The sequence below is a fragment of the Salmo salar genome, chromosome 06 (genome assembly GCF_965601325.2).
Source record: "Salmo salar chromosome 06, fSalSal1, whole genome shotgun sequence".
NCBI lineage: Eukaryota > Metazoa > Chordata > Actinopteri > Salmoniformes > Salmonidae > Salmo > Salmo salar.
Window position 1 is genome coordinate 63,375,172 of NC_138296.1, and position 25,013 is coordinate 63,400,184.

The following is a 25,013-nucleotide window of genomic DNA, read 5'->3' on the forward strand; positions in this document are numbered from 1 at the left end:
GACCATGTTTTGGTTTTAGCAAACAATACATGTGTCGCGTTGGGCCTTGTTAAATTAATCGCTAAACATTTGAAGTTACATCTTGAATCATGACCAGTCATGCATCAGACCTGATCCTAACACTTGCGTTATTAATGCCATATATTTATGTGCAGGTTGGATATTCTACAGTTTTAGCTCAACGCAGTGGACTGGACTTACTGCTTTACTTCAGCTTATGCCCAATGCTGATTAAAAAAAAGTCATACAGAAGAATCATCTTTATTTATTAAAGCATCAAGCTCATAGTACAGATATATTTAGCACATCTTGACCATCCAAAGAATAGCAAAATAATTAGAACAGCAAAGTTTTCCCTTCAGTACATCCTGTAAGTTCACCCTCAAATTAGGGGAGGTGTTTGACTTTTCCCTTCCCCAGAAAACACAGCACGGGATTCTAAAAAGGTAAGGCAAGAACAATTTCATGATCCAAATATATATTTTTTAAATTTTTTTAGAAGCTAAGTTTGGAACACTGGTTTTACAACAAAAAGGGTTGGACAAAAACAAAATATGGTTGGTCCGTAGGTCCCATTTTAAATTTTTACGCTATGTTCCAAACCAACAGAACTAACCCCTACGCAGATCATCAAGTCTAAATATGACTTCATCCAAAAACAGTAACCAAAAGTTACCTTTTGTGAAATGTGCTGGTGCCCATTCCCTAAACCAGTCACTACAGCTCTTAGAACACAGAGGAGGCTGGTCAATACAGGCATAAGAATGACATTTCAGGTAAGGATACCTGGCGAAGGTTGGTCCTCAAGAAAAAAAAAAAAAGCGAAACCATTCCAAAAAGCCAGACATATTGGAGGGAAGATATTCCAAATTGTCAACTTTACCCAGGTCCTTACATGAAACAACTAATTCTAATGGTCCACTTGCAACGTCAGTCACAATTTCAGCTTCCTGGGGAGAAATTGTCGTCGTCTACGGTACACCATCACACTACATGACCAAAAGTACAGGGACACCTCAAACATCTCATTCCAAAATCATGGGCGTTAATATTGAGTTGGTCCCCCCCTTACTGCTTTTAAAAACAGCCTCCAATCTTCTGGGAAGGCTTTCCACTAGATGTTGGAACATTGCTGCAGGGACTTGCTTCCATTCAGCCACAGGAACATTCGTGAGGTTGAGCACTGATGTTGGGCGCTAAGGCCTGGCTTCACAGTCAGTGTTCCAATTCATCCTAAAAACGGTGTTCAATGGGGTTGATGTCAAGGCTCTGTGCAGACAAGTCAAGTTCAAACCACACCGATCGACAAACCACAAAGTCGGAAGCAAATAATCTAGAATGTTTTTGTATGCTGTTGAGTTAAGCGTTCCCTTTAATGGAACTAAAGGGCCTAGCTCGAACCATGAAAAACAGCCCCTGGCCATTATTCCTCCTGTACCAAACTTTAGATGGCACTATGCATTGGGGCAGGTAGCGTTCTCCTAGCATCCGCCAAACCCAGATTTGGCCATTGGACTTCGATGGTTAAGCATGATTCATCGCTCCAGAGAATGCGTTTCCACTGCTCCATATTCTAAAGGCGGCAAGCTGTACACTCCAGCCGATGCGTGGCATTGTGCATGATGATTTTGGGCTTGTGTACAGCTGGTTGGCCATAGAATCCCATTTCATGAAGCTCCTGACGAACGGTTCTTGCGCTGACGTTCCAACCTGCCTCTGGAAGCAACTCTGTAGAGTGTTGCAACCAAGAACTAAAATATATATACACACACATTTCAAAACGCACTTCAGCACTCAGCCGTCCTGTGAGGTCTACCAATTCGCTGCTGAGCCGTTTTTGCTCCTAGATGTTTTCGCTTCACAGAAACAGCACTACCAGCTCTAGCAGGGCAGAAATTTGACAAACTTACTTGTTGGAAAGGTGGCATCCTACGACGGTGATACATTGAATGTCAGAGCTCTTCCTTAAGGCCATGCTACAGCCAATGTTTGTACGATGTATAAAATTGTGCACACCCGTCCGCAACAGATGTGGCTGAAATAGCTGAATACACAAATTTGAAGGGATGTCCAGACTTGTGTATATAATGTATGATCCATTCTCTGGTGTTTTAAGAGCTTTCTGAACTAGCGTGACCTTACAGTTCCTAACATAATGGGGCAACGCAGCACAGGTTATAACCCTCAGAAGTAGTGCTAAAGGCAGGCCAGAAACAGCAGTCTTAATTCTTTTATTTTTTTTTAAACAGCAGTCAAAAACAAAAATGTTCCCCCAGGTTTGTCAGCAAATTCAAATCAATCCGCATTCACTGGCAGGGGAAGCATCATGAATATTACTGACCAGCCCGAGAAGACAATCCCACATCCTAAATTTTTTTTATAAAAACTCAATGTCAAACATCAATCTCTGTATAGTAACCATATAGATGAGGGCCTGCCTTCAGCACTAAGGTGGCAAAGTACACAAACATTAACCCCAACCCACCTGTTCAATAAAACATTAGGATGCCTCAGTCCCATCTACATGAGCTGATGAAACTGGAAGGTGAAGCACATCACTCTACACAGGAGGAACAGACCGCAGAACACTACACTGTCAAGCAATACAGAACTAGTCACATGCACCACAGCGTCACAGGATTTTTCCCCTCACTGAACAAAGGGTATTGATTGTGCTCCAGAAAAACTGCAGTGGAGTCACATTTGGGACCAATTCAATGCAAAATGTCTGCGCACAATAAAATTAATAAAATGGTTTATGCAACAGTTGTGTGGAATGATCCGGGATCACCCTGGCATGCTCAGATTGGTGGGCCTCTATTGTGCGCTTACCGATTCCTGTATAGGGGGGGGGAAAGAGAGGATGTACATTGTTTATAAAAAAGAAATGCTTTGCTGGGCAACCGCTGCACTAAGCAGAGTCTGAGTCATTATTTCCATTCAGGGCCACACGGTGCAGCCAGGAGCACCACTCTGTCAAGCATGGTTCTGGGGCCAGCCGACAGTCTCACTGTACGCTACGGAGACCCGCTGGGCCGAGGGACAACGGCTGACCATGCTGGACGGCAAAGGGCGTTGTTCTGGCCCGCACCACAGCTACAAGGGGACTGAGTCTCCTTGAGTCATTTACATTCAGATAAAGCCCCTCAACAGGCTCCTCTAGTCTAAACATGGCCCTCAACATTCACGGTTGGCACAGCCTTTGTTCTTACATGACTGATCTAGTGTCGAGTTTGGACTTTGAACAAAAAATGTATTCAATTAATGCATAAATTAAGTGTTTAAAAACAGAATTCCATGAACCAGACGCTTCCTGTTGGTACAGTATACTTAAGCAATAAGGCACACGGGGGTGTGGTATATGGTCGGATATACCACAGCTTTCAGCCAATCTGCATTGAGGGCTTGAACCACTCAGTTTATAAATGTAGAAGGAGCCTTGGTGTAAATGTGAACATGTATTACACATCCCATACTGTGAAGTACCCAACTGGACATTAAATTATTTACACTAAGGTGTACTGTTGCATGGGGAACAGTTGAAAGCCTGTCTTTGTGGACACATTCAACAGCTAAATGCATTGTCGAGGTGGAGAGAAGCATGGCTGACTGAACGGGAGGTTAACCCAATTCTAGCAATACTCATTTTGGCTCCGGTGAAGTTTACAGCCAAGAACAAATTGACCCAGAAGTCAGCCTCTATCCAATCCTCTGGTAGCGAAACACTGACAAAGTATGGCATTTTGATTTAAGGAATTCATTAAATAGGTTTATGCTACATGACAAATAACATTATGGCCCAAAGCTCACATGCTTCTAAATCACTCAAAGACCAAAGTCATGAAATTCAATAATCTAAAAAAGGGTTGGCGTTTTACATTCGGGTACTGAGGAGTTCTGCTCGAGCTGATAAGTGTTCTTAAGGTGCACTCAAAAACAAAAAGACATTTGCAACAGATCAAATAAACAGCAAATCAGTGAAAGGGGGGGGGATTGCATTTCAACTTCAACATTTTTTTTAATAAATCAGTAAGCACATAGAGGTGGACCCATCTGAGCATGTCAGGGCCCTGGACTAGTGGGCACGGAAACCCTGTCTGTGGGGAATGAGGGGGGAGACCTGCAGGAAGGGGCCGCTGCACTGGGCACACGGGGCAAGGCTGGACAGCCTCAAATAGAGCATGTTTAATTCCTCGACATGCACTTCAAGATCACAGCAAGAGTGCACTAGACTATCTAAACAGAGAAAAGAGCTTTCATGCAAGAGAGCTAAGTTATAGGTACAACAACGCATACAATTCAAACTATTAGGGCCTGTGGCCTCGATGCCAAGAAATCCTGGACAACAATGGCAGCAGAGTGGAGTGGGCCTCTCTGCTTGGACAGAGAGACAGCCGCGGGGGGCGAGCCCTGCGACGCAGCCGCCTTTCTTTTTACGCTTCTTTTTCATTCTTAAACCTCAACTTTGCTGATTCTGCTGGCGGCTCTTGGCGTAACTAGTAAAGACAAAATTGTAATCGTTGAATTGGGCCAACTGGCGGTCGAGGCGCTTGTACCCCTCGAGTTTCTGGGCGGAAGAAAAGACACTGCGACATTTGGAGCTCTACAGTGAAAAAAAAGACAAATAAAAGAGGGAACAGGTGTTAACGGTGAAAATGCCAAGTACAGTGAAGCCATAGAGTCAATTATAAAGCACGTTTCTGAAAAGCAGAGCCGAACATCCACAAGCAACAACAGAACCGTTTTGAACGAGAACATACCTGGTTAACAAATAGCGTTGTCACAAATTTTCCTGGCTTAAACACGTCCACAACTTTCCTGACCAAATCATCGTAGGACGTCTGAGAGAGGTTGGTTTCAAAGCTGACATAGGAGAACTCTGGCTCTGGAGTGATGTGGATCGTCCAGTAAGTTCCCTGTAAGACAAAATATATTGGTTTTCGATAATGTCCCAGGTGTATTTGTAGAGAAGACCCTGAAGACAACACCATTGACAAGATCCACTTACATCAGTCTTCATTCCATTCATTGAGTAGCCGCAAGGGTTGAACATTGTGGCGTCAATCACAGAACCTGGTATCAGGTCACGAATTCCACTCATCTGAAAAGACAGAAAAACTGACTAATAATTGCACTACAAAACAGCAACTACTAGTTGACTGATGAACAGTCAGCTTTATGATGGCGTTTATCTATACGATAAGGGGAATATTGCTAGTGGGCACCAATAGGGATAATTTGATATAGATATGAGCAAGGCATAGCTCGATATTGGTTTATTCTTCCTGTTCACCTACACGATTGTTTAAAAAAAAAAAAAAACATATCCCCGCATGCACAAAACCCCTTTCACAGACAATCAACATATAATTGCCTGCTCATGGGACGTCAGTTGATGAGCTTCCAATTGTACACCAACTGGGTCGGTAAGTTAGGGTGCCCCCCCCCCCCCCCAGAACATTCACATCTAGCCCAATCAACAAGCAGCGGTCACGACTTCAGACACGTGGAAGTTCACAATCACAGTTGAAATGTATTTTTATAAAACCAATACCGTATCGAAAACCCCTCCCCCCCAGATATTTTCCATATTAGTAGCAATCACCAGGGAAGGTCATTAGACAAAAACCACAATAGATTAATGTCAAAGACAGGTCCCCCTGAACAGTACCCTACTGAGTGAGCCCTCTTAAAAGGAAACAAACAGAACAGTGCTAGTCAGTGGGCCTTACACGAGTGACATCATTTGCAGAAACACCGTCTTTCATGAAGAACTGGTCCATAATTGCTGGATCAAGGTCACTCATCAGAACTTCCAGCGTCTGATCCGCATGCTCGTTCTCCCAGAACTCTGGCAAATCCAGAGTAAACAGGTACCTGCAGGGAAACAAACAGCGTACAGGAAAAACATGCACACATTCAGCAGCACTGGACAGTGTAGTTAAAGTCTAACAATGGCAATGTCCACTGCATTATTCATTGTCATTAATGGAACAGTATCTTGAGTATATTCCTTCAGTATCAAGTGTTGATATGACCTTACCAGCAATCAGAGTTCAAACGTCCCATACAGTACGCTGCTCCGTCTGGAAAAGAGAACAGCATGTCATTTCTTTCTCTCATGTGCCCATGTCTCATACTCTGTCCTCTAAAATCAGTAGAGGATAAAACAGCACAGCCTGTATCGCGTCGCTGACTCATTCCATCCATGAATTACCAGTCACGCCCATGGTGATTAGAGTTCGAGAATGGAATTTAGAGTATGGAGGGGATTAGTACTTACTTGGGAAAATCTGGCTGAGAAATTCCACTTCCTCCTGGAAGTTCCGATGAGGGAACTCCTGATGGGTGGGCTTCATGAAGTTCTTGCGAGAATAGAAGAAATTCTGTAGGTAGTGAGGAGATGGAGTTAAAACCTCTGACCTATCCTGTCCACGAGAACGTCACCACAAAAACAAGACAGTACAAAGATTACATGAGCCTCACAAAATGTCTTGCCGCATAACATGGTTTATAAACGGTGGGTAATTCTTGGTTTGAAGAAACATTTAGGTCATGCGTGGGTGTCACACTGACCTCGATGGCATCAAAGCCACAGTACTCTCTGGCGAGTTCCAGCAGAGGCATCAGTGCTTGCAGTAAGAGGGTGGTTCCACATGTCTTCAAAATGAAACGTCTCTTGGAGACAAACATGCTACTCTCACTGAAAAAAAGAAAGGGACAGAAAGAAAAGGAAGATTAATTATGCATGTTACACATGTACAGTTAAATATAGCCTTAAGCCTACATTTGTGACATGAACGCGACTGACATCCCCAATATTACGAACTGTGTTCAGAATTAAAATAGAAAAATTTGTTTCCCCAGGTTTGAGTTTCTACAACTTCCAGTTGAGATTTGTAAGCCTTCCAGCTAGGCACCATGACATGCCAGCCCTTGGCCAGACATTACCCTAGTGACAGCTTACAAATGATTCTATAGAGCAGGGGTATTCAACTCTTACACTACGAGGTCTGGAGCCTGTTGGTTCCATTCTACTTGATAATGAATTGCACCCACCTGGTGTCCCAGTTCTAAAAATCAGTCCCTGATTAGAGGGGAACAATGACAAAATGCAGTGAAACTGGCTTCGAGGTCCAGAGTTGAGTTTGAGGGCCCACGTAATAAAACACCTTAGTGAAACATAGGTGAGTAAGTCATCAAATGCCTTAGGTTCACTTAAAACTGCCAGTGTGAACAAGGCATTAGTCAGACTACTTCTAGGGGGACGTGCAGAGTGATGTTTTTTTTAATAAGTCAGTTGACTATAGCATAGCCAGCGAGACGGTAGGAGTCGGAGATCAGTCATGTTTTGTCTACTTGCATTCAAGCCATCACAAGTAGTCCTTTCCTGAATCAGGACTACGCCGTTCCCATAACAAACAGTTGACAGCTGCCACTTCACTACGCAGCTAGCTCTGATCCCGTCAAGGTTGGTGGATCCACCACCTCCCTTGTGATCTGTGCGCTCTGAGGGTTGTAGGTGGGACCGGCAGGAGTGGAGACCTCGGCCTTCACAACTACCCCACTCAGATGACACCCTAGTCCATTGGGTCTCAGTGGGGTCCGCCACAGCCAGATATCAAATTCATTAATAAAATGTAATGTCTATTACTAAAAGATAACACATTTTGGCCAAGGGATCCATGGAATAACTTTACAAAAGGTTTACTACACTGTTAATAGTCTGGTTCCCAAACTTTTCATAGTCCCGTACCCCTTCAAACATTCAGCTGCGTACCCCCTCTAGCACCAGGACACTTTTTTTGCCACCATTGTACAATACATTTATTAAACATAAGAGTGAGCGGTCACAACCCGGCTCATGGAAAGTGACAAAAAGCTCTAATAGGACCAGGGCACAAATAGTCAATAACTTTGCTCTTTAGCCATATACACACACACAACCTTATTTGCTCATCAAATTGATAACTCACAGGTTAATGAGAAGGGTGTGCTTGAAAGGATGCACACAACTCTGCAGTGTTGGGTTGTATTGGAGAGTGTCTTAAATCATTTCAGTCGGTGCCCGTTTTTAGTTCATGCTAGTGAGGGCTGAGAATCCACTCACATAGGTACGTGGTTGCAAAGGGAATCAGTGTCTTAATGTGACTTGCCAAGGCAGAATACTGAGCATCTGATTAAATTCAAGTCACAGAACCGCTTGTTGCAATTTCAATGAGGCCCTCTTGTTCAGATATCGGTAAGTGGACTGGAGGCAGGGCATGAAAGGGATAACGAATACAGTTGTTTGTGTCGTCCGTTTTGGGAAAGTACCTGCGTAATTGCGCACCCAACTCTGGTGCTTTGCTATATCACATTTGACATTGTCCGTAAGCTTGAGTTCATTTGCACACAAAAATCATACAATGATGGAAAGACCTGTGTGTTGTCCTTGTTAATGCAGATAGAAAAGATCTCCAACTTCTTAATCATAGCCTCAATTTTGTGCCGCACATTGAATATAGTTGCGGAGTCCCTGTAATCCTAGATTCAGATCATTCAGGCGAGAAAAACTTCACCCAGAGACCAGTCGTGTGAGAAACTCATCATGCAAGCTGTCAGACAAGTGAAAATTAAGCTAGTCTCAATTTAAAAAAAACATGTCAATACTTTGCCTCTTGATAACCAGCGCACGTCTGTATGTTGTGAACGCGTTACATGGTCGCTGCCCATATCATTGAATAGTGCAGAAAATGCACGAGAGTTCAGGGGCCTTGCTTTAACAAAGTTAACCGTTTTAACTGTAGAGTCCAAAACATTTTTCAAGCTGTCAGGCATTCCCTTGGCAGCAAGAGCCTCTCGGTGGATGCTGCAGTGTACCCAAGTGGCGCCGGGAGCAACTGCTTGCACGCGCGTTATCACTCCACCATGTCTCCCTGTCATGGATTTTGCGCCATCAGTACAGATACCAAAATTTGGTATCAGTGGAATTCCCACAAGAGTGTAACAGTTAATGTGATTGGATGTTACATAATTTGACATTGTCATTTTGCTGAATACTAGATGGTTTAATTTTATTTGGCAGTGAAATGAGGCTACTCAGGCGAGAACTGAATTTATTTAAAATCAGATTCACATTTTTGTTTGGCGTACCCGACGGCATTACGTACCCCGGTTTGGGAATACCTGGTCTAAAATATGTTCGTAACCCTGGGAAGCTCAGGGATATTTGTAACCATCCACAGTACTCCACCAATTATAAAAAAGGTTCAACTCAATACTTATTCATTAAAAACAAAATGTGTAAAATATTAGCTTTATTAGGGTTTCCGTTAGGAAATTTGGCAGCATTTGAAAATTTCCTGGACATACGGATTGGGTGCTTAATGCGATTATGGCATCCACCCACAGTGCTCAGAATAACAAATCACACTTAGATTACGGTAATGAATCTTAACAGAACACGCAACCCAATGGTGGGAGGAGTCCTTACCGTATTCCGACACGTACTTTGAAAATGTTAGATAAAAGTAAACATGTACAGTTTCCACAGCCAATAAGAAGAGTAACAAACAGCAAAATCACTAGACTATCTACTATCCCACATAGTAGACCTATACTACTGGTAAGCTTGTCGTTCTGTGCAAGAAAGAAATGGCCTAATCCAGACTGGGACAGTTGTTGAACAATAAATCCAAGTCATACAACCAGTACATCAAAATAACTTGAAGGTAGTGAGGCTGTTCAGAACATTTAGCTTAAAACCAGTGATAAACTAGTTTACACATAGCTTTGCAGCAATGCTCACACAGCAGTAGACTACATGCACATGTGCCATAATACAATTTGATGGAAAACAGATTTAAAAAGCGCACTGCACATGTGAGCTGTGGCATGTGAGATTAAAATAAGCGAGATCTAAAGAGCCAACAACTAGCATGGGTCGCTAATATGACAAGGATTGTGCCTTTGGATACTGGAAAATTAAAGTTGATGTGAAAACAAATAGGACATGACAGAAATAAGCTACTTGTTGCAATGGCAAGTCATAAAATAATTGCCTCCACGTTTATAGAAACGGATTGCTTCAAAGTAGCCGCGAGAACACAAGTACATACCTCATAATATGAAGTAAAATGTTGGATTCACAATTAAATACATTGTTTTCAAAATGCATACTGCCTCCTGCGCTCTTCGCCTCGTGGTGTGACGCACTGAAGCCTGCTTACCGTTGCCAGCACTTAAAGGTGAATGGGAAGCTGCGCTCCAACTACTGGTGGAGAATAAATAAAGCAGCCATTTTTAAGTTGTGGCCATCAAAACCATCAACATTAAATTGCATTTTGAACAGTTTCACAATGATTAGTCAAATAAAAGCATGTTTCACTCCTGCAGCAGCTCTCACACTGACAGATTCCCCCTCAAACTAAGTTTTGTATCCATCTGTATGTGGTGTGATAAGAATCATAACAACTTAAGACATGTTCCAATTTAATTCCACGAAACTGTGCAAATGAACCTATAGACCGATGAGCATTTCCATCAATGGCTAAAAAGCATTGTTTTGCAGTGGGTTCCCTCTTCCGCACAATTGGCTGGTGCCAGTTTTATTTAGCTGCTTTATTGGGGGCCAAAAGCTGGCACTTATCACCTGGGTTCAGATAAGACCCAGGTCATTAGGCCCTTCAGATAGAGCCAGAGACACCCTTCACCCAAGGGGAGAAGACAGTTTCCATGCAGCCAGCCATACAGCCACTCGTGAGAAGATTACAGATGACCCAAATGTAATACCTGCCTCCTAATCTGGAAGAGGAAAAAGGTACGTGCCAAGGTGACAGAGGCAAACAGAACAGGGATCCGGTCGCTACTCACCTGAGTATATAAGCTTCCTGCTTGTCGGTCTTCGTCACACTTATGATCAAACAGTGCACATTCTCCAGAAGTTTGTCCCACTCAAACCTGAAAGACAAAAGCATTTGTTGATGGTTTTTTTTTTTACTGAAGTTAAACTTTTTCTCAATAAAAACCAACCTTAAGAGCCGTGTCTGTAGTTCTATTGCTAGCAGACTAAATTAAAACATTGAGCTATGCTAGGGCTGGGCAATATGGCCTAAAAATACTCTAATGTATGGGCGACTCACAATATACATCTAGAAAGGTTATAAATAAGCATCGTTGTACAATTAAAGGTCAAATACTGCATTTAAAAACAGTCAGCAATAATCAAATGAATTCAGGGCTTCAAGATATAGGCTAAATAAACCTTCCAAACAAGCCCAATACAATTAAATCAAAATAGTTAGCTGCTTTTTTAGTGCAATAATCACTGATCTGGCATTCAAGTCCATCTATCAAATTGCCCTCGATATACAAATTTAACTACAACCATGCTTAATGCACTAATAATGCCTAACTTCTTGTAGCAGGTATTAGGCTATAGAAAATTAACAGGTCTCAACACTCAAGGCCACGTGCTAGTGATTAGCCGGCTAATCTTTACATTTCAAGTTGAGCGAAATGTATTATCAGTTTCTTTATGAAAATATTTAGCGAACGCCATGACCGTAGCTAAAGCAAGGGGGTTATAGCAGCACAAGCAGACTAGAAATGAAGGCCAACTTAAAGAGGAACTTGAGGCAATAAAATCTTTTCATTCTGGAAAAACACCAGGGCTTGACAGTATACCACTGGAGGCATCAGACCTTTGATGTAGTCAAATACCCATTAGCATGTTTTACTCTTATACAAAATGGTACCCTCAGGTACTCAAGGTCTGATTTCATTACTTAAAACAGGACCCAGGTGTTAAGTGTAAAGATGGAGGCCTCCAGTTTTTTACATTGGCTAACACTTAAATGTTATGCCAATATCCTGGCAAAATGCATAGTACAGATTTTTTTTTATTTTTTTTTTTACATGGGCAATATACAACTATTACTTGAAACAATAGAACATAATGAAAAGATAACAGGCCTGGTCTTCATAACAGATTTTGAAAAGGCATTTAATAAAGTATGACTAGAATTTATATATAAATGCCTGGATTACTTTAATTTGAATCTCTTATACAATGGGTTGAAGTTCTGTACAGCAACCCCAGATGTAAAATAGTAAATGGTTACTTCCCAGAAGGTATTGAGCTTTTAAGAGGAGTCAAACAAGGCTGTCTGTTGTCTCCATATCTATTTATTATGGCCATTGAAATGTGAGAGCCAACAAGAACATCAAGGGGTTGGAAATCCAGGAGGGGAAAAAAATAAATAAAAAAAAGGATCAATGTATGCCGATGACTAGTTTATCTTAAGTCCGCAAACTGGATCCCTGCAGTCTCATTGACTATCTTGTTCCATTTTCTAGCCTCTGGATTAAAACCTAGTGTGTACCATATTATGTAAAGTGTTTACACTACCTTGTTTACCAATAAAATGGTCAGATGGTGAAGTAGACATACTTGGTATTCACATCAAAAAAAATCTAATGAACTTAAAATGAATTTTAATAGAAAGTTAGCAAAACTAGATAGGATTCTGCAAACATGGAGGTAAATACTTGCATATTTGTCCTGTCACAGTTTACTTACTAATGGCACTGCCTACTCCAGAGAACTCTTGTCATATGAGCAAAAAATATTTCATAATGATTATGAGTTTGGGGTTAAAAAAAAAAAATGACACTAAATCTCACTAAAAGCTTCACTCAAATTATACTTAAACACAAAATGGTTCTCCAGTAGGTTAAGGCTCTAACTGTTCAAAAGTTGCCTTTTGCCTTCACAAATTATAACTTTCCATTTCTATACATTATTATATTGATTATATGAATAGAGAGTTGTGTCATACGCAGTTAGAATGTAGGGAACTTCTTTGACTGCCATAACCAGTTTCATCTGAGGACAAAAATGTTGACAGCTGTGCCATACAGGTTGCAAAATAAATGTACGAAGTCCATGGCACATGGTTTATGAACTGGTACAAAAACTACACTTGATTCAACAGTCTTTAAATTATATAACCTTCTTGCCACCAACAGAAGAGAAATATGGCATACAATCTCAGCTCTGTAGATTCTCTTGGCACCAATCAATAGATTATTTATTCTGGTATTGCCCCTATGTAGCTTGTTTCTGGTCACAGGTTCAGGAATGGTTCATAAAAAAGAAGTGCACTTAACCTTACAAATAGCAGTGTTGGGCAATTTGGAAAGCCATAGTCAATAAATAATATACTCGTAGGAAAGGTTATTTAGCTCATCTGTGGATACAATTAAAAAAACATTTAACCTTTTTCTAAAGTGTATCACAGCACAACTAATATATGGCACATGGAAACCAAATGAGGGTGGTCTATGATAGGTAGGTGGGATTAAAGAGTTGGTATTCTTTGCGACTGTTGCACATAAAAGTACCACGTACGCATATGTAGCAAAAAAACTAAGGTCTGTCCTCCGAAGAGGGGGGACAAATAAAAATAAGTAGACTACAAATGCATGCTGAGCTCGTGAAGCTCCAGCCTTTGGGAATCTTGCTCCAGTCAAGTTGGGCATGCTCCACTCCTCAAGCAGTGCCTTCGGAAAGTACTCAGACCCATTGTTACATTGCAGCCTTATTCTAAAATGAGATACATAATCTCAGCAATCTACACACAATACTCCATAATGTCAAAGCAAAAACCAGTTTAGACATTTTTGCAACTATTAAAATTAACAAATACATTTACATTTACATAAGTATTCAGACCCTTTGCTATGAGACTTGAAATTGAGCTCAGGTGCATCCTGTTTCCATTGATCCTTCTTGAGATGTTTCTACAACTTGGAGTCCACCTATAGTAAATTCAATTAATTGGACATTTGGAAAGACACCTGTCTATATGAGGTCCCACAGTTGACAGTGCACGTCAGAGGAACAAAAAAAAAAAGCCACGAGGTCGAAGGAATTGTCCGTAGACTGCCGAGACAGGATTGTGTCGAGGCACAGATCTGGGGAAGGGTCCCATAAATGTCTGCAGCATTGAAGGTCCCCAAGAACACAGTGGCCGTCATTCTTAAAATTGAATAAGTTTGGAACGGCCAAGACTCTTCCTACAGCTGGCCCCCCCCGGCCAAACTGAACAATCGAGGGAGAAGGGCCTTGGTCAGGAAGGCATCCAAGAACCTGATGGTCACTGACATGTCTCCACAGAGGAACTCTGGCACCAAGAGACCCTTCCAGAAGGACAAACATCTCTGCAGCACTAACCAGTTAGGCCTTTATACTACAGTGGCCAGACGGAAGCCACTCAGTATAGAGGAACATGACAGCCCGCTTGGAGTTAACCAAAGGCACCTTAAAACGCAAGACCACGAGAAGAGATTCTCTGGTTTGATGAAACCAAGAACCTTTTGGCCTGAACGCCAAGCGTCACATCTGGAGGAAAACTGGCACCATCCCTACGGTGAAGCATGGTGGCAGCATCATGCTGTGGGTATGTTTTACACACAGCAGGGACTAGGAGACTAGTCAGGATCGAAGCAAAGACGAACAGCGCATAGTACAGAGAGATCCTTGAAGTACTGAGCATTCTGGAGCAGGTTCTCAGACTGGGGCAAATGGTCACCTTCCAACAGAATGACCCTAAGCACACAGCCAAGACAACGCAGTAGTGGCTTCGGGACAAGTCTCTGCACGTCTGAGTTGTCCAGCCAATACCTGGACTTGAACCCGATCGAACATCTCTGGAGAGACCTGAAATTAGCTGTGCAGCAACATTCCCCATCCAACCTGAGAGCTTGAGGGGACCTGCAGAGAAGAATGGGAGAAACTCCAAACACAGGTGTGCCAAGCTTGCAGCATCATACCCAAGACTCAATGCTGTAATGGCTGTCAAAGGTGCTTCAACAAAGTACTGAGTAAAGGGTCTGAATACTTATGCAAATGTGATGTCCGTTTATTTTTAATAAATAGGCAAAAATCTGTTTTTGCTTTGTCATTATGGGGGTAGCGTGTAGATAATGAATTTTAGAATAAGGCTATAACTTCAAAATGTGGAAAAGTCAAGGGGTCTGAATACTTTCCAAGGGCACTGTACTCTAAGGTGCACACAGGTGAGAAAGAACCAAAAATACAACATGCGGACAAAAACGCTCATAAAACGATAACCTTGATTCTTACAGGCATTTGGAATGTCGCACAAAAACAAATTCGGATTGTCCCCCAGCCCTAATCTAAGCTAATCATTTTACGATTCCATAGATGGCAATTTTGGGTTATCTAATTAGCCCGACAAAGAAATAAAAAAGACAGTGAGTGAAAAACAGAGCTGTTTGACAAGTTACCTCACCTTCCAAGAAAACAGACCAAGCTCCAGTATTATACTCATGGATTGTGCCGGGTCCAGAGCCCTGGCATTCCCTTGCAGGTGCTAGAACTTCAACTAGGCTACCTGGTTAAATAGGAGGTGAAATTTTAAAAAGGAGTGTTGCGCAACCCTGGCAGAACCCCACACGACTTGACTGCCCCTTTAGTGGTCACACTGCAAACAGCTTTGGCTTTGTGACCTTTGAACAGGAAAATGTCCTCAGACCAGTGTAGAATCCATTTGCAAAGAGCCTCCAGCTGTGTCTAACATTCAGTCCTCACCTCCAGGGCACAGATTTCTCAACTAGGGATCTCATGATACGATACATGCGGCAATATGTTATGTATTGAGATTGTCACAATTCTATAGGTATTGTGATTCGATACTGCGATTAGATCTTCAAAACATATTGCTCACTAAATGTCTGCTGCAGAGAGATAAAATTAGAAAAGTTGTTAAGCGGTCATGGATACAAGTGCTGAAAACCTGTTGGCTCTATCGGTGTGTTTAAGAAATGTGCATAGCAATTAGGCCAACTTGAGTATGGTGAGCCACAAAACATCCAAACAGTTTAAATTAAATCAGGAGTGTCCCTTAAAAAAAGGACAACTCCGCCACTTCACTAAACACCCCATAATAACCAAAATGTTTAGTAATGTGTAATTTTATGATTTCTGTTGACTGTTCAGTGCTGAGCAAAACCAGAAATTCCTTCTGACATTAAAGTAGAATCCCTGAGATAACGAATACAATAATTGGACAGTCATGTTCAGTGATCAAAATAACTGTAGCTCTGATCACATTTCCTCTTCCAGCTATATACACACACGTTTCTCTGGTTGTCTGTCTAATAACTTCTGGAAATATTTTAAAATAGACGATTGAATACCTGATATTTATAGCCAGCCTACTCAAATTCTCTGGTCAATGCTCAAACTACCATGATTTCATTCGGCGAAACCACTACCACCATGAAGGACCGAAGTTGCCACGCCTGCAGCCATTGTGCCCTTTGCAAATGCCTATATTTTCATATTTACTTGTAAACTTCATATTAGTTCCAAAAGCCCTCCAGTGTTGGATGATTGCTTGGACAGTCATTAAGGCTGCATGTGTCTTATTGTTGAAAACCTTGCTAGAAGCAGCAGGTTTAGATTCTTAGCTAGCATTGCTAACATTAGCGCCAAATACAGGCTGCAACCCTATACATTCTTAAAATGTGTTCACATGTTTGGACTGTTTAAGACAGCCGTTAAGATGAAACCGCTGTTGCAAACACTTATTTTTTGGCATGTAGCAGTCAGATTAGCTAGCAGGCTAACTAGATTCAGTAACTTATGGTTAGCATAGGTTGTTAACATTAAGGTGGAATTATTTTATTCTGGGGGCATGGACTCTACAAGCTGTCGAAAGTATTCCACAGGGATGCTGGCCCATGTTGACTGCAATGCTTCCCACAGTGGTGTCAAGTTGGATGGATGTCCTTCGGGTGGTGGACCATTCTTGATACATGGGAAACTGTTCAGCAGCAGCGTTGGAGTTCTGGACACTCAAACCTGTGCACCTGGCACCTACCATAACCAGTTTAAAGGGACTTAAATATTTTGTCATACCAATTCACCCTCTGAATGGCACACACCATGTCTCAAAGCTTTAAAGTTACATCAATAAGGCATCATATCTAGACTGGCCAGGTGAAAGCTATGTTCCTAATGTTTTGTATAATCAATGTATATTCAACATGACATTCATGCAAGCATAATATATTTACAACCCAAAATAATTACAATGGGAAATGCACTCATAACATAAGCAATATATTTAGACTAAGCTTAGTCTGGGCTTGATAGACAAAATGCACCCTGGGAATCTTAGTATGCTGTAGACGAGGGCAATACAGAAGCTTCAAAGTGTCAAAAACAAGGAATCATGCAGTGTGCCTAACAAATATGATAACAAAAGTGTATCAGATCTTACAGTAGTGCATATATACACTAACTGGTAATGTGGCAGAATTGTCCTTTAAGTAATAGATGTCAAAAGAATCTATAATAGTTTAGCTCATCCATCCACCAACATCAATTTCCATGGTTGACATAAATTACCATTCTGCCCGACTGTGCAAGCCTTGGGCAAATAACCCTGGCAACAAGAACATTGATGGCAATATCCTTTACAGGACCAGGACTCATTTCAGGGGTCATCAAGTTTGGGTCACACTCTTACTAGAAGAGTCTGGTAACATCCCAGTACCGATCGAGTGGCTCTCAATGTGAGCTGCTACAGCGCTCCATCTCAGTGTGACATGGGCACTATAGCTCTTCCTGGTGACGATGGACTCCATTCTTGCCTGGGGAATTTGAGGGAAAGGGAAAGCCAGGATAAACACAGCCAAATAAATGATATTTGCCATGTGTGCCTGGGTTTGTGCCTATCTGGGGAACTATAAGTTTGCAACACCCTCAACGTAGGTCAAATGAATATGTGAACTTTCCCCATTAGTGGCAGCTCTGGTCAACATTCTTCAGTCAGACAATACACCAAGAAATGTTGGTCAACAGCCCACAATTTGATGAGGACAGAATTTAAGCAGCTACTCAGCCCAGAGAAAGTCAGCGGCATAGGTGGGTGTGAGGTACAGATTCGTGAATCAGATGCCCTTGTGGACTTATTTGGACATTGGCAGGCATCCAGCACCCCTGATCCAGAGTCTGAGCAGTTAATCTTCCCTGGCTGTAAATTAATACCCGCTGTCATTCATTCTGTAAGCCTGACACTTTCCTAACCCAGATCTGATGATTATGTTCTAAAACAGAACTCAGGCTTTCCCCTACGTTGGCAAGAGTAGCCATGAACCTTGCCACATAAGGGGGGGGCTATAATGCACCAAGTAGACAGTGCACCAATACTCTCAAACCAGGCAATATTCTTGATTTTAGATTAATCAATGCCGATCGACAACTAATACACAGCTTGTCTATTTCATACTGGCGCATACTCCCCATGTCAATTTATTATCTTATAGCCTACTATCGAAAAGCCTACGGTAGGCTAGTTTCATTAAAATAAGTTAAAGGAAGGAGAATCATTTGCTTGTGGCTTTGATTGACAGGTCTTTTTACATTGGGGGGAGCATTCTCTATAGGCCTATATGTCCAGTCATAAAGCAGCATGTGCAGACTCCATCTTTAATAGGAGTCAAACGCTCATGTAATGATTTAATCTTGCTTAAGGCCTATTTTCAGTAGATCAGGCAAAATTATTTCTCTCATTACAGCATCCTATCTTAAGACCATTGCCACTGGAAAACGTGAAATTATTTAAGGGCTTAGTGTGAAATGTTTAGTATCAAAATTGGATAAATATTTTCTTTATTTGCAAAAGACAAGGTAGGCATATATAGCTTTATTTTGACTCCGCCATGCACCATTACGAAGCGATAGACCCTCTCCAACCTAGCATTCTTTGTAAATTCAAATTTATAAGTAATAACAATTAAATGCCATGATAATAACAAAGTGTAAAGGCTTGCTTCAAATAGGTTTTATTAAGAAGCATATCCACCTAAAAAGTGTACAGAATTATGATCTCCCTTTTTACATAGGGGTTTACAGGCCTAACAGTACACACACCTACTTAGTCAAGAGTTTTTCCTGGCCTCCACAATCCCCTGACCTCAACCCAATAGAGCTGGTCGGGATGAGTTGCACCGCAGAGAGAAGGAATAGCAGCCAACAAGTGCTCAGCATGTGGGAACTCAAACTGTTGGAAAAGCGTTCCAGGTGAAGTTGGTTGAATGCCGAGAGCGCAAAACAAATTTCATTAAATTTTACTAGGCAAGTCAATATTCTCTTTTTTTTTTTTAAATGACAGCCTACCCCGGCGACGCTGGGCCAATAGTGCCCCACCCTATGGGACTCCCAATCACAGCCAGATGTGGTACAGCCTAAGGCTATTTTGATTTGTTTAACACTTTGTTACTAAAATGATTTCATATGTGTTATTTCATAGTGGTCTTTACTACTATTCTACAGTGTAGAAAATAGTAAAAATAAAACAAATCCTGGAATGAGTAGGTGTCCAAACTTGACTGGTACTCTACATTGAAACAAAATGGACACTGAAAGGAGAAAAGGAAAAAGCAGTAACAAAGTGTAACGCTCTAGTGAAGTTGCACACATTGAGTCCGATCGATTATGTGTCGTCAATATGAAAATGTGACATCTTCATTTGTGTACTGGATTTAAGAACTGATCATTTCAGCCAACCAAGCATTCAAACAGAGGCATGGTGGAGAGGGCACGTCAAGAAACCTAGATATTTAAGAGCAGTGTATGCCCTAATGTAGTGTTTGACAAACTAAGGGTCGTGACCCCATGTGGGGGTTGCCTGATTTGAAAGCGGGGTTGCAAAAGCAACTGAAATAAAATGGCGCTTGGTTCATAGAACTGGGGTTGTCAGTAACCGTCGGTAGCCGCTAGATGCTCTTGTAATAATGTGGCTCTTGAATGGTTTAAGCTAAAAAAAAAAAAGTATAAATAAAAATCAAAAAAAAAAATTATATCTCAAAAGGTAGACTCTTGGCAACACGCATGAGTGGTTTCCGTCTGATGCCCACAAGCCGAGCAGGACTTTCTTGAACAGTAGGAAAGACTAGCGTTGTCTAGGTTCCAGATGTTCATATCCTCATTTCAGTCCACACTGGGATTTAGAGTATTATTGTCTTAGTACACAAGGGGGAGCCCCCCAAAAAACAAAATCACATTTGGCGTCCATTACCAGAACGCCAACAAAATGCTAAGAGCGCAAAGACCGGCAAACCAGCTCATGAAGTTGGACACCCCTTCAACTTACTGGAGTCTGCCATTTCAGCCACACCCATAGCGAGCTGTATAAAAAAAATTTTAAAAGGGAGCTCACTGCCACTCCTTACTGAAGAGCTCAGTGACTTTCAACATGGCACCGGCAGAGGATGGCACCTTTCCAACAATGTGATTGTCAAGTTCATGTCAAGTTCATGCTCTGTTAGAGCTGCCCTGGTCAACTGTAAGTGCTGTTATTGTGAAGTGGAAATGTCTAGGAGCAGTAACGGCTCAGCCGCGAATTGGCAGGCCACAAGCTCACAGAAAGGGACTGCAGAGTGCTGAAGAAAGTAAAAATTGTATGTCCTCTGTTGCAACACTCACTACCAAGTTCCTTCCAGATGCAGTTTGGAACGTCAGCACAAGAACCGTTCGTCGGGAGCTTCATGAAATGGGTTTCCATGGTCGAGTAGCCACAAACAAGCCTAATATCACCATTCGCAATGCCAAGTGTCAACTGGAGTGGTTGTACTCTGGAGCAGTGGAAACAGGTTCTCTGGAGTGACGAGTCACTTACTCATCTGGCAGTCAGATTGCCAAATCTGGGTTTGGCAGATGAACGCAACCTGCGCCAATGCATATTGCCAACAGTAAAGTTTGGTGGCGTAGGAATGGTCGAGGACTGTTTCATGGTTCGGGCAAGGCCCCTTAATTCCAGTGTAGGGAAATCTTAATGTTACAACATACAATGACATTCTAGACCATTCTTTGCAGCATCAGTTTGAGGAAGGCCCTTTCCTGTTTCAGCATGGCAATGCCCCTGTGCACAAAGCGAGGCCCATACAAAAATGGATATCGAGATCGGTGTGGACGAACTGGAAAACCTGCAAGCCAGGCCCAACCTCACTAACGCACTTGTGGCTGAATGGACAAACATCCCTGCAGCAATGTTAAAACATCTAGTGGAAAGCCTTCCCAGAAGAGTGGAGGCTGTTATAGAGGCGGGGGGGACCAACTTCATATTAACGCCCATGATATTGCAATGAATTGATTGACGAGCACGTGTCCACACACTTTCAGTCATGTATTGTAGGTAGGAGGTACCGAAAGTCAGAATTATTTTTATTTTACAAGCAAATGGAAAAAAAATTATGCATGCTTGTCTGGAGGAAGAACAGTACTGTGTGGAGTCGGAGCTGCAAGTGCAACGGGCCTGCCTGCTTCTTGGAGAAGAGGTGAGGCGTAGACGGGCACAGACCATTGGAAAAAACTTAGGAAATCAAGCTGCAGTGGCAGCTGTACAGGTAACTCATCCAAAGGGCTTTGACTTCAAGCACAGCAGAAAGCCAAAACAATATGCCCCACAACCTTAACTAGCAAGTTAACCTTAAGGGTCGACGTAACATTCTTCATTTTTCCACGCAGGAAAAAGAAAATGCGTAAGAAATATCTTGCGGCGTTCCGTAAAGACAGCTCTATAATGCTTTCTATTGTAATTTCTGCTCAGCGTCAGACAAATGTTTTGCTTCAGTTGCATTTCTCCACTTAGCATGCCTGTTCATGAATTCTGGCATGCTATCAGAAGACACCTGACTGATGTGTTGCTACAGACTATTTCTCTCTGGTAAAATGCAATATTAACTTTAAGCATTAACCATAATACTTTAGGAAATGTAGCTGGTTATATTCTTTATGATAAAGATATGGTCATGCATCGTTTTTAGCAACAACAAAAAAAGTTTATTGTAAGCTAATTTACTTGTGTGGCTGCCAGCCAAAGTTTTGCACTACTGTTGTCATTGACAAGCCACTTCCTGCTTAATGATTTATACTATTTCCTATGACAGAAAACTGTAGTTTAATGTCCCTGATCACTATTGAGAAAAACAAACACCTTTACTTTCAATATAAAACAAACCCTGTCAATACACAGCTGGACTCACCTGTTCCTGCTTTCTCCTGCTGTGCTATTTACAAACACTTGACTGGCTCAACTGTTCTGGGGAACTAACATAAGCTTCATAATGTGATGTGAAATGAACACCATCTGCTTAGTCTCCTAAAGTATTGCACAAGTTCACTGCAGGTATTTGCTTAAAGTACAGATACATTTATTGAAAAACGTTAAATTGTTAAAAGTTTTGTAAAACAATCACATGACCATTTCTAAACATCCTGGTACAGCCCAAGCCTAGACCAGGCACTAAATCAGACTGGGTGTATATAGAATAGAAAAATCAATCTACATAGACCATACAAAATTGCTTGATGATCTTCTGAACTATCCACTAACTAATGCATTTGTCACTTCAAACCATACTTCCTTTAGATTGAAACTCAAAAGTACACTCAGGCTAATTTGTAAATAAAATATCATGCCCCAAATAAAAAAAGCTAACATTGGCCAATTAAAAATCACTTTTTTTACATGGTGGGGTTTTGAAATTCTCCAAATGTGGTCATCACTGGGAGTAAATAAAAGTTTGTGAATCCCTGCCCTACTGTTTGACTTAATCATACATAACAGCAGTTTGCTGGAACTCTAAGAAACACTCAGGTATTTAAAGAGCATTTCAATAATTTTAGTATGGTTGATAGTAAAACATCCTTTAGGGCAATGCAACAAATAAGGGCCTAGTTTATGAAGTTGGAGAACCACGAGTGAGTATCATGGAACTCCATTTCATCGTACCTGCACAAGTAATAGTAGCAAGAGACTCCAAGTAACGTTAATGAAACTACTGGCCATTCATGCATTGAGTCCGATTGAAGATTCGTTTCTCAGATAACTGGTGGGCAATCAACTCTCAAACGGATCATTATCCATTACATATTGATTATGTTTATAGGTTTAGTTCATTCTGCATTGCAGATGTAAAGCTTAACAGAAAGACAGCCAATAATATATATATTTTTTAAGTTGCCACAAGGCACGGCCCCAAGGCACTACCACATGCTTAGCATGATGCTAGGGCCCACATGCGTGACGCAGGAGAACAAATGAAATGGAAAATTACTAAACCTAGTTACACAATGACAACTTCACAAGTTGAGTTGTAGATTTAGTGAGCTACCTAGCTTTTGACATAAGATACATTACTGCATAAAGATGCACGTGTACGTCGGTCTAACGCCAAATGCATGCGCAGTATGCGAAAAACCCGCGCAGTCAAACTCAACCCAATCGTACTCTTTCTCTTGCCTGGGTAACAAAAAAAAAACTTGCTCGATTTCAAATACGTAGCCAGCCGGATACCTTACATTACATCAAGCCATATTTAGATACATTTCTGAACATGTTAGAATACAAAGATTTTTTACTGGAGACCATGCTTGACAGTTGGATGAAATCTAGGTAGACTAGCCAACATATAGCGAACCATCCAACAAACAGGTGACATGGTTAACGTTAGCTAACTAACACCGATTGAATGAATGACTCAGCTAGCTACCGCGTTAGCAAGCGCCAAGCTACTACAGCTAGCGGTCGAATATGGGGGATGGTAATTCATTCGGCCACCACATGACATGTCAGTGAAAGATGCTATGGAGGTTTACGAGATAACTGGGCTCGTTGTCATTAAACAGACTGTCTAGCAAGAGGAAGAAAGCCTGGTTACGATGTTTTTAGCGATTGTTGAGGGTTGATTCTACAGCCAGTCTTCAGATGACGGATTGCTTGTGTCCATACAGTGCCACATGCTAGCAGCTTAGCTAGCAAGCAAAGTCAAGTAGAGACAGGCATGTATTAATCAAATCTTCACTTCACAAACCTTGGGATGGTACGGAGGTCCCCTGTTCCTTTATTCTCATCTTGCCGGGAGAACCACACCTCCAACAGCTTCTCGGTTCCCTCGAAGAAGTGTGCACCGTTCTCTTCCATCGTGGCACAGCAGACACCAATAACAGAAATTAAATGTCGGTTACGTTTTCAACTTAATTAGCTAGTCCTTGCTTGATCGTTATAATTTATTAAGTACAGTCCTTTAGCAATCCAGGTGTAATTTCTTGGTTTTACCGTCTTCCCTTTTACAGAGAATACTGTAGAGCGACTGCTAGCTAATATCGCCGGCCATACTGTGGAGAGCGCAGAATGAGGGCTGCACAGTGATTTTATTCACCTAGCCTATCACGTCACCCTCAAGTTAGTCGAATCACATTGGCGGGTCCTTTTCATTAAGTGGCGATTGGCTGAGTCAACTGTCAGCATGACGAAAGTGTGTACATTGCTAATCTCCAAACATATTACAAAATGATGGTTATGCCGATTTGCTACATGTACCTCTCTCATGTAACAGCACAAGGCAATAGATGTCAAATGGGGGATAGTATAGTAGACTTTTCCTCTAGTTGAGGCTACTTGAGAAAAACCTCACTTGATTATTTCTATTCAAAAACGTATTGGAGACCTGCACATGTTGGGTCAAACTACAAAAGAGTAACTGACACGTTTGTTAATTTGAGTAGTATATAAAACACGAAATGTTACAACTGATCTCCCCCATTATTTTTGAATGTTCATGAGTATGCAAGTGCAGTAACTGCACTTTAAGTCTCCCGAGTGGCGCAGCGCTCTAAGGCACTGCATCTCAGTGCTAGAGGCGTCACTACAGACCCTGGTTCCATCCTGGGCTGTATCACAACCGGCCGTTATTGGGATTCCCATAGGGCGGCGCACAATTAGCCCAGTGTCGTCCGGGTTAGGGGAATGTTTGGCCGTCATTGTAAAATAAGAATTTGTTCTTAACTGACTTGCCTAGTTAAATAAAGGTTAAATAAAAACTGTAACGCAAAATGCGGACTGTAGTTTCACGGACCTTTTACTTCCATGTTGATAACTCAAACTGACGTTTTTGTAAACTACCTTCCCCAGAAAGCCCTGCGTGCCAATTAG

General features: G+C 41.7%; 1 protein-coding gene across 2 annotated transcripts; it reads right to left on the reverse strand.

The window, feature by feature from the left end:
• Nucleotides 1-245: 245 nt before the first annotated feature.
• dcam (S-adenosylmethionine decarboxylase proenzyme) lies at nucleotides 246-24,220 on the reverse strand. 2 transcript variants are annotated; one of them, XM_014204741.3, is made up of 9 exons: nucleotides 23,893-24,220; nucleotides 10,855-10,941; nucleotides 6,577-6,703; nucleotides 6,284-6,428; nucleotides 6,044-6,086; nucleotides 5,733-5,877; nucleotides 5,009-5,101; nucleotides 4,761-4,916; nucleotides 246-4,603 (listed from the first exon to the last, which is right to left on the reverse strand). In XM_014204741.3, the coding sequence occupies exons 1-9, from the start codon at nucleotides 24,000-24,002 to the stop codon at nucleotides 4,460-4,462; spliced, it is 1,050 nt and encodes a 349-aa protein (XP_014060216.1). In that variant the 5' UTR covers nucleotides 24,003-24,220; the 3' UTR covers nucleotides 246-4,459.
• Between the last annotated feature and the right edge of the window lie 793 nt (nucleotides 24,221-25,013).

Coding starts and splice junctions, on each gene's coding strand:
- dcam (XM_014204741.3), bottom strand. CDS start 24,002: ATGGAAGAGAACGGTGCACACTTCTTCGAGGGAACCGAGAAGCTGTTG. Junction 5,102..5,732: donor CTGCAAATGATGTCACTCGT/GTAAGGCCCACT, acceptor CTGTCTTTTCAG/ATGAGTGGAATTCGTGACCT. Junction 4,604..4,760: donor CAACGCTATTTGTTAACCAG/GTATGTTCTCGT, acceptor TTTTCACTGTAG/AGCTCCAAATGTCGCAGTGT.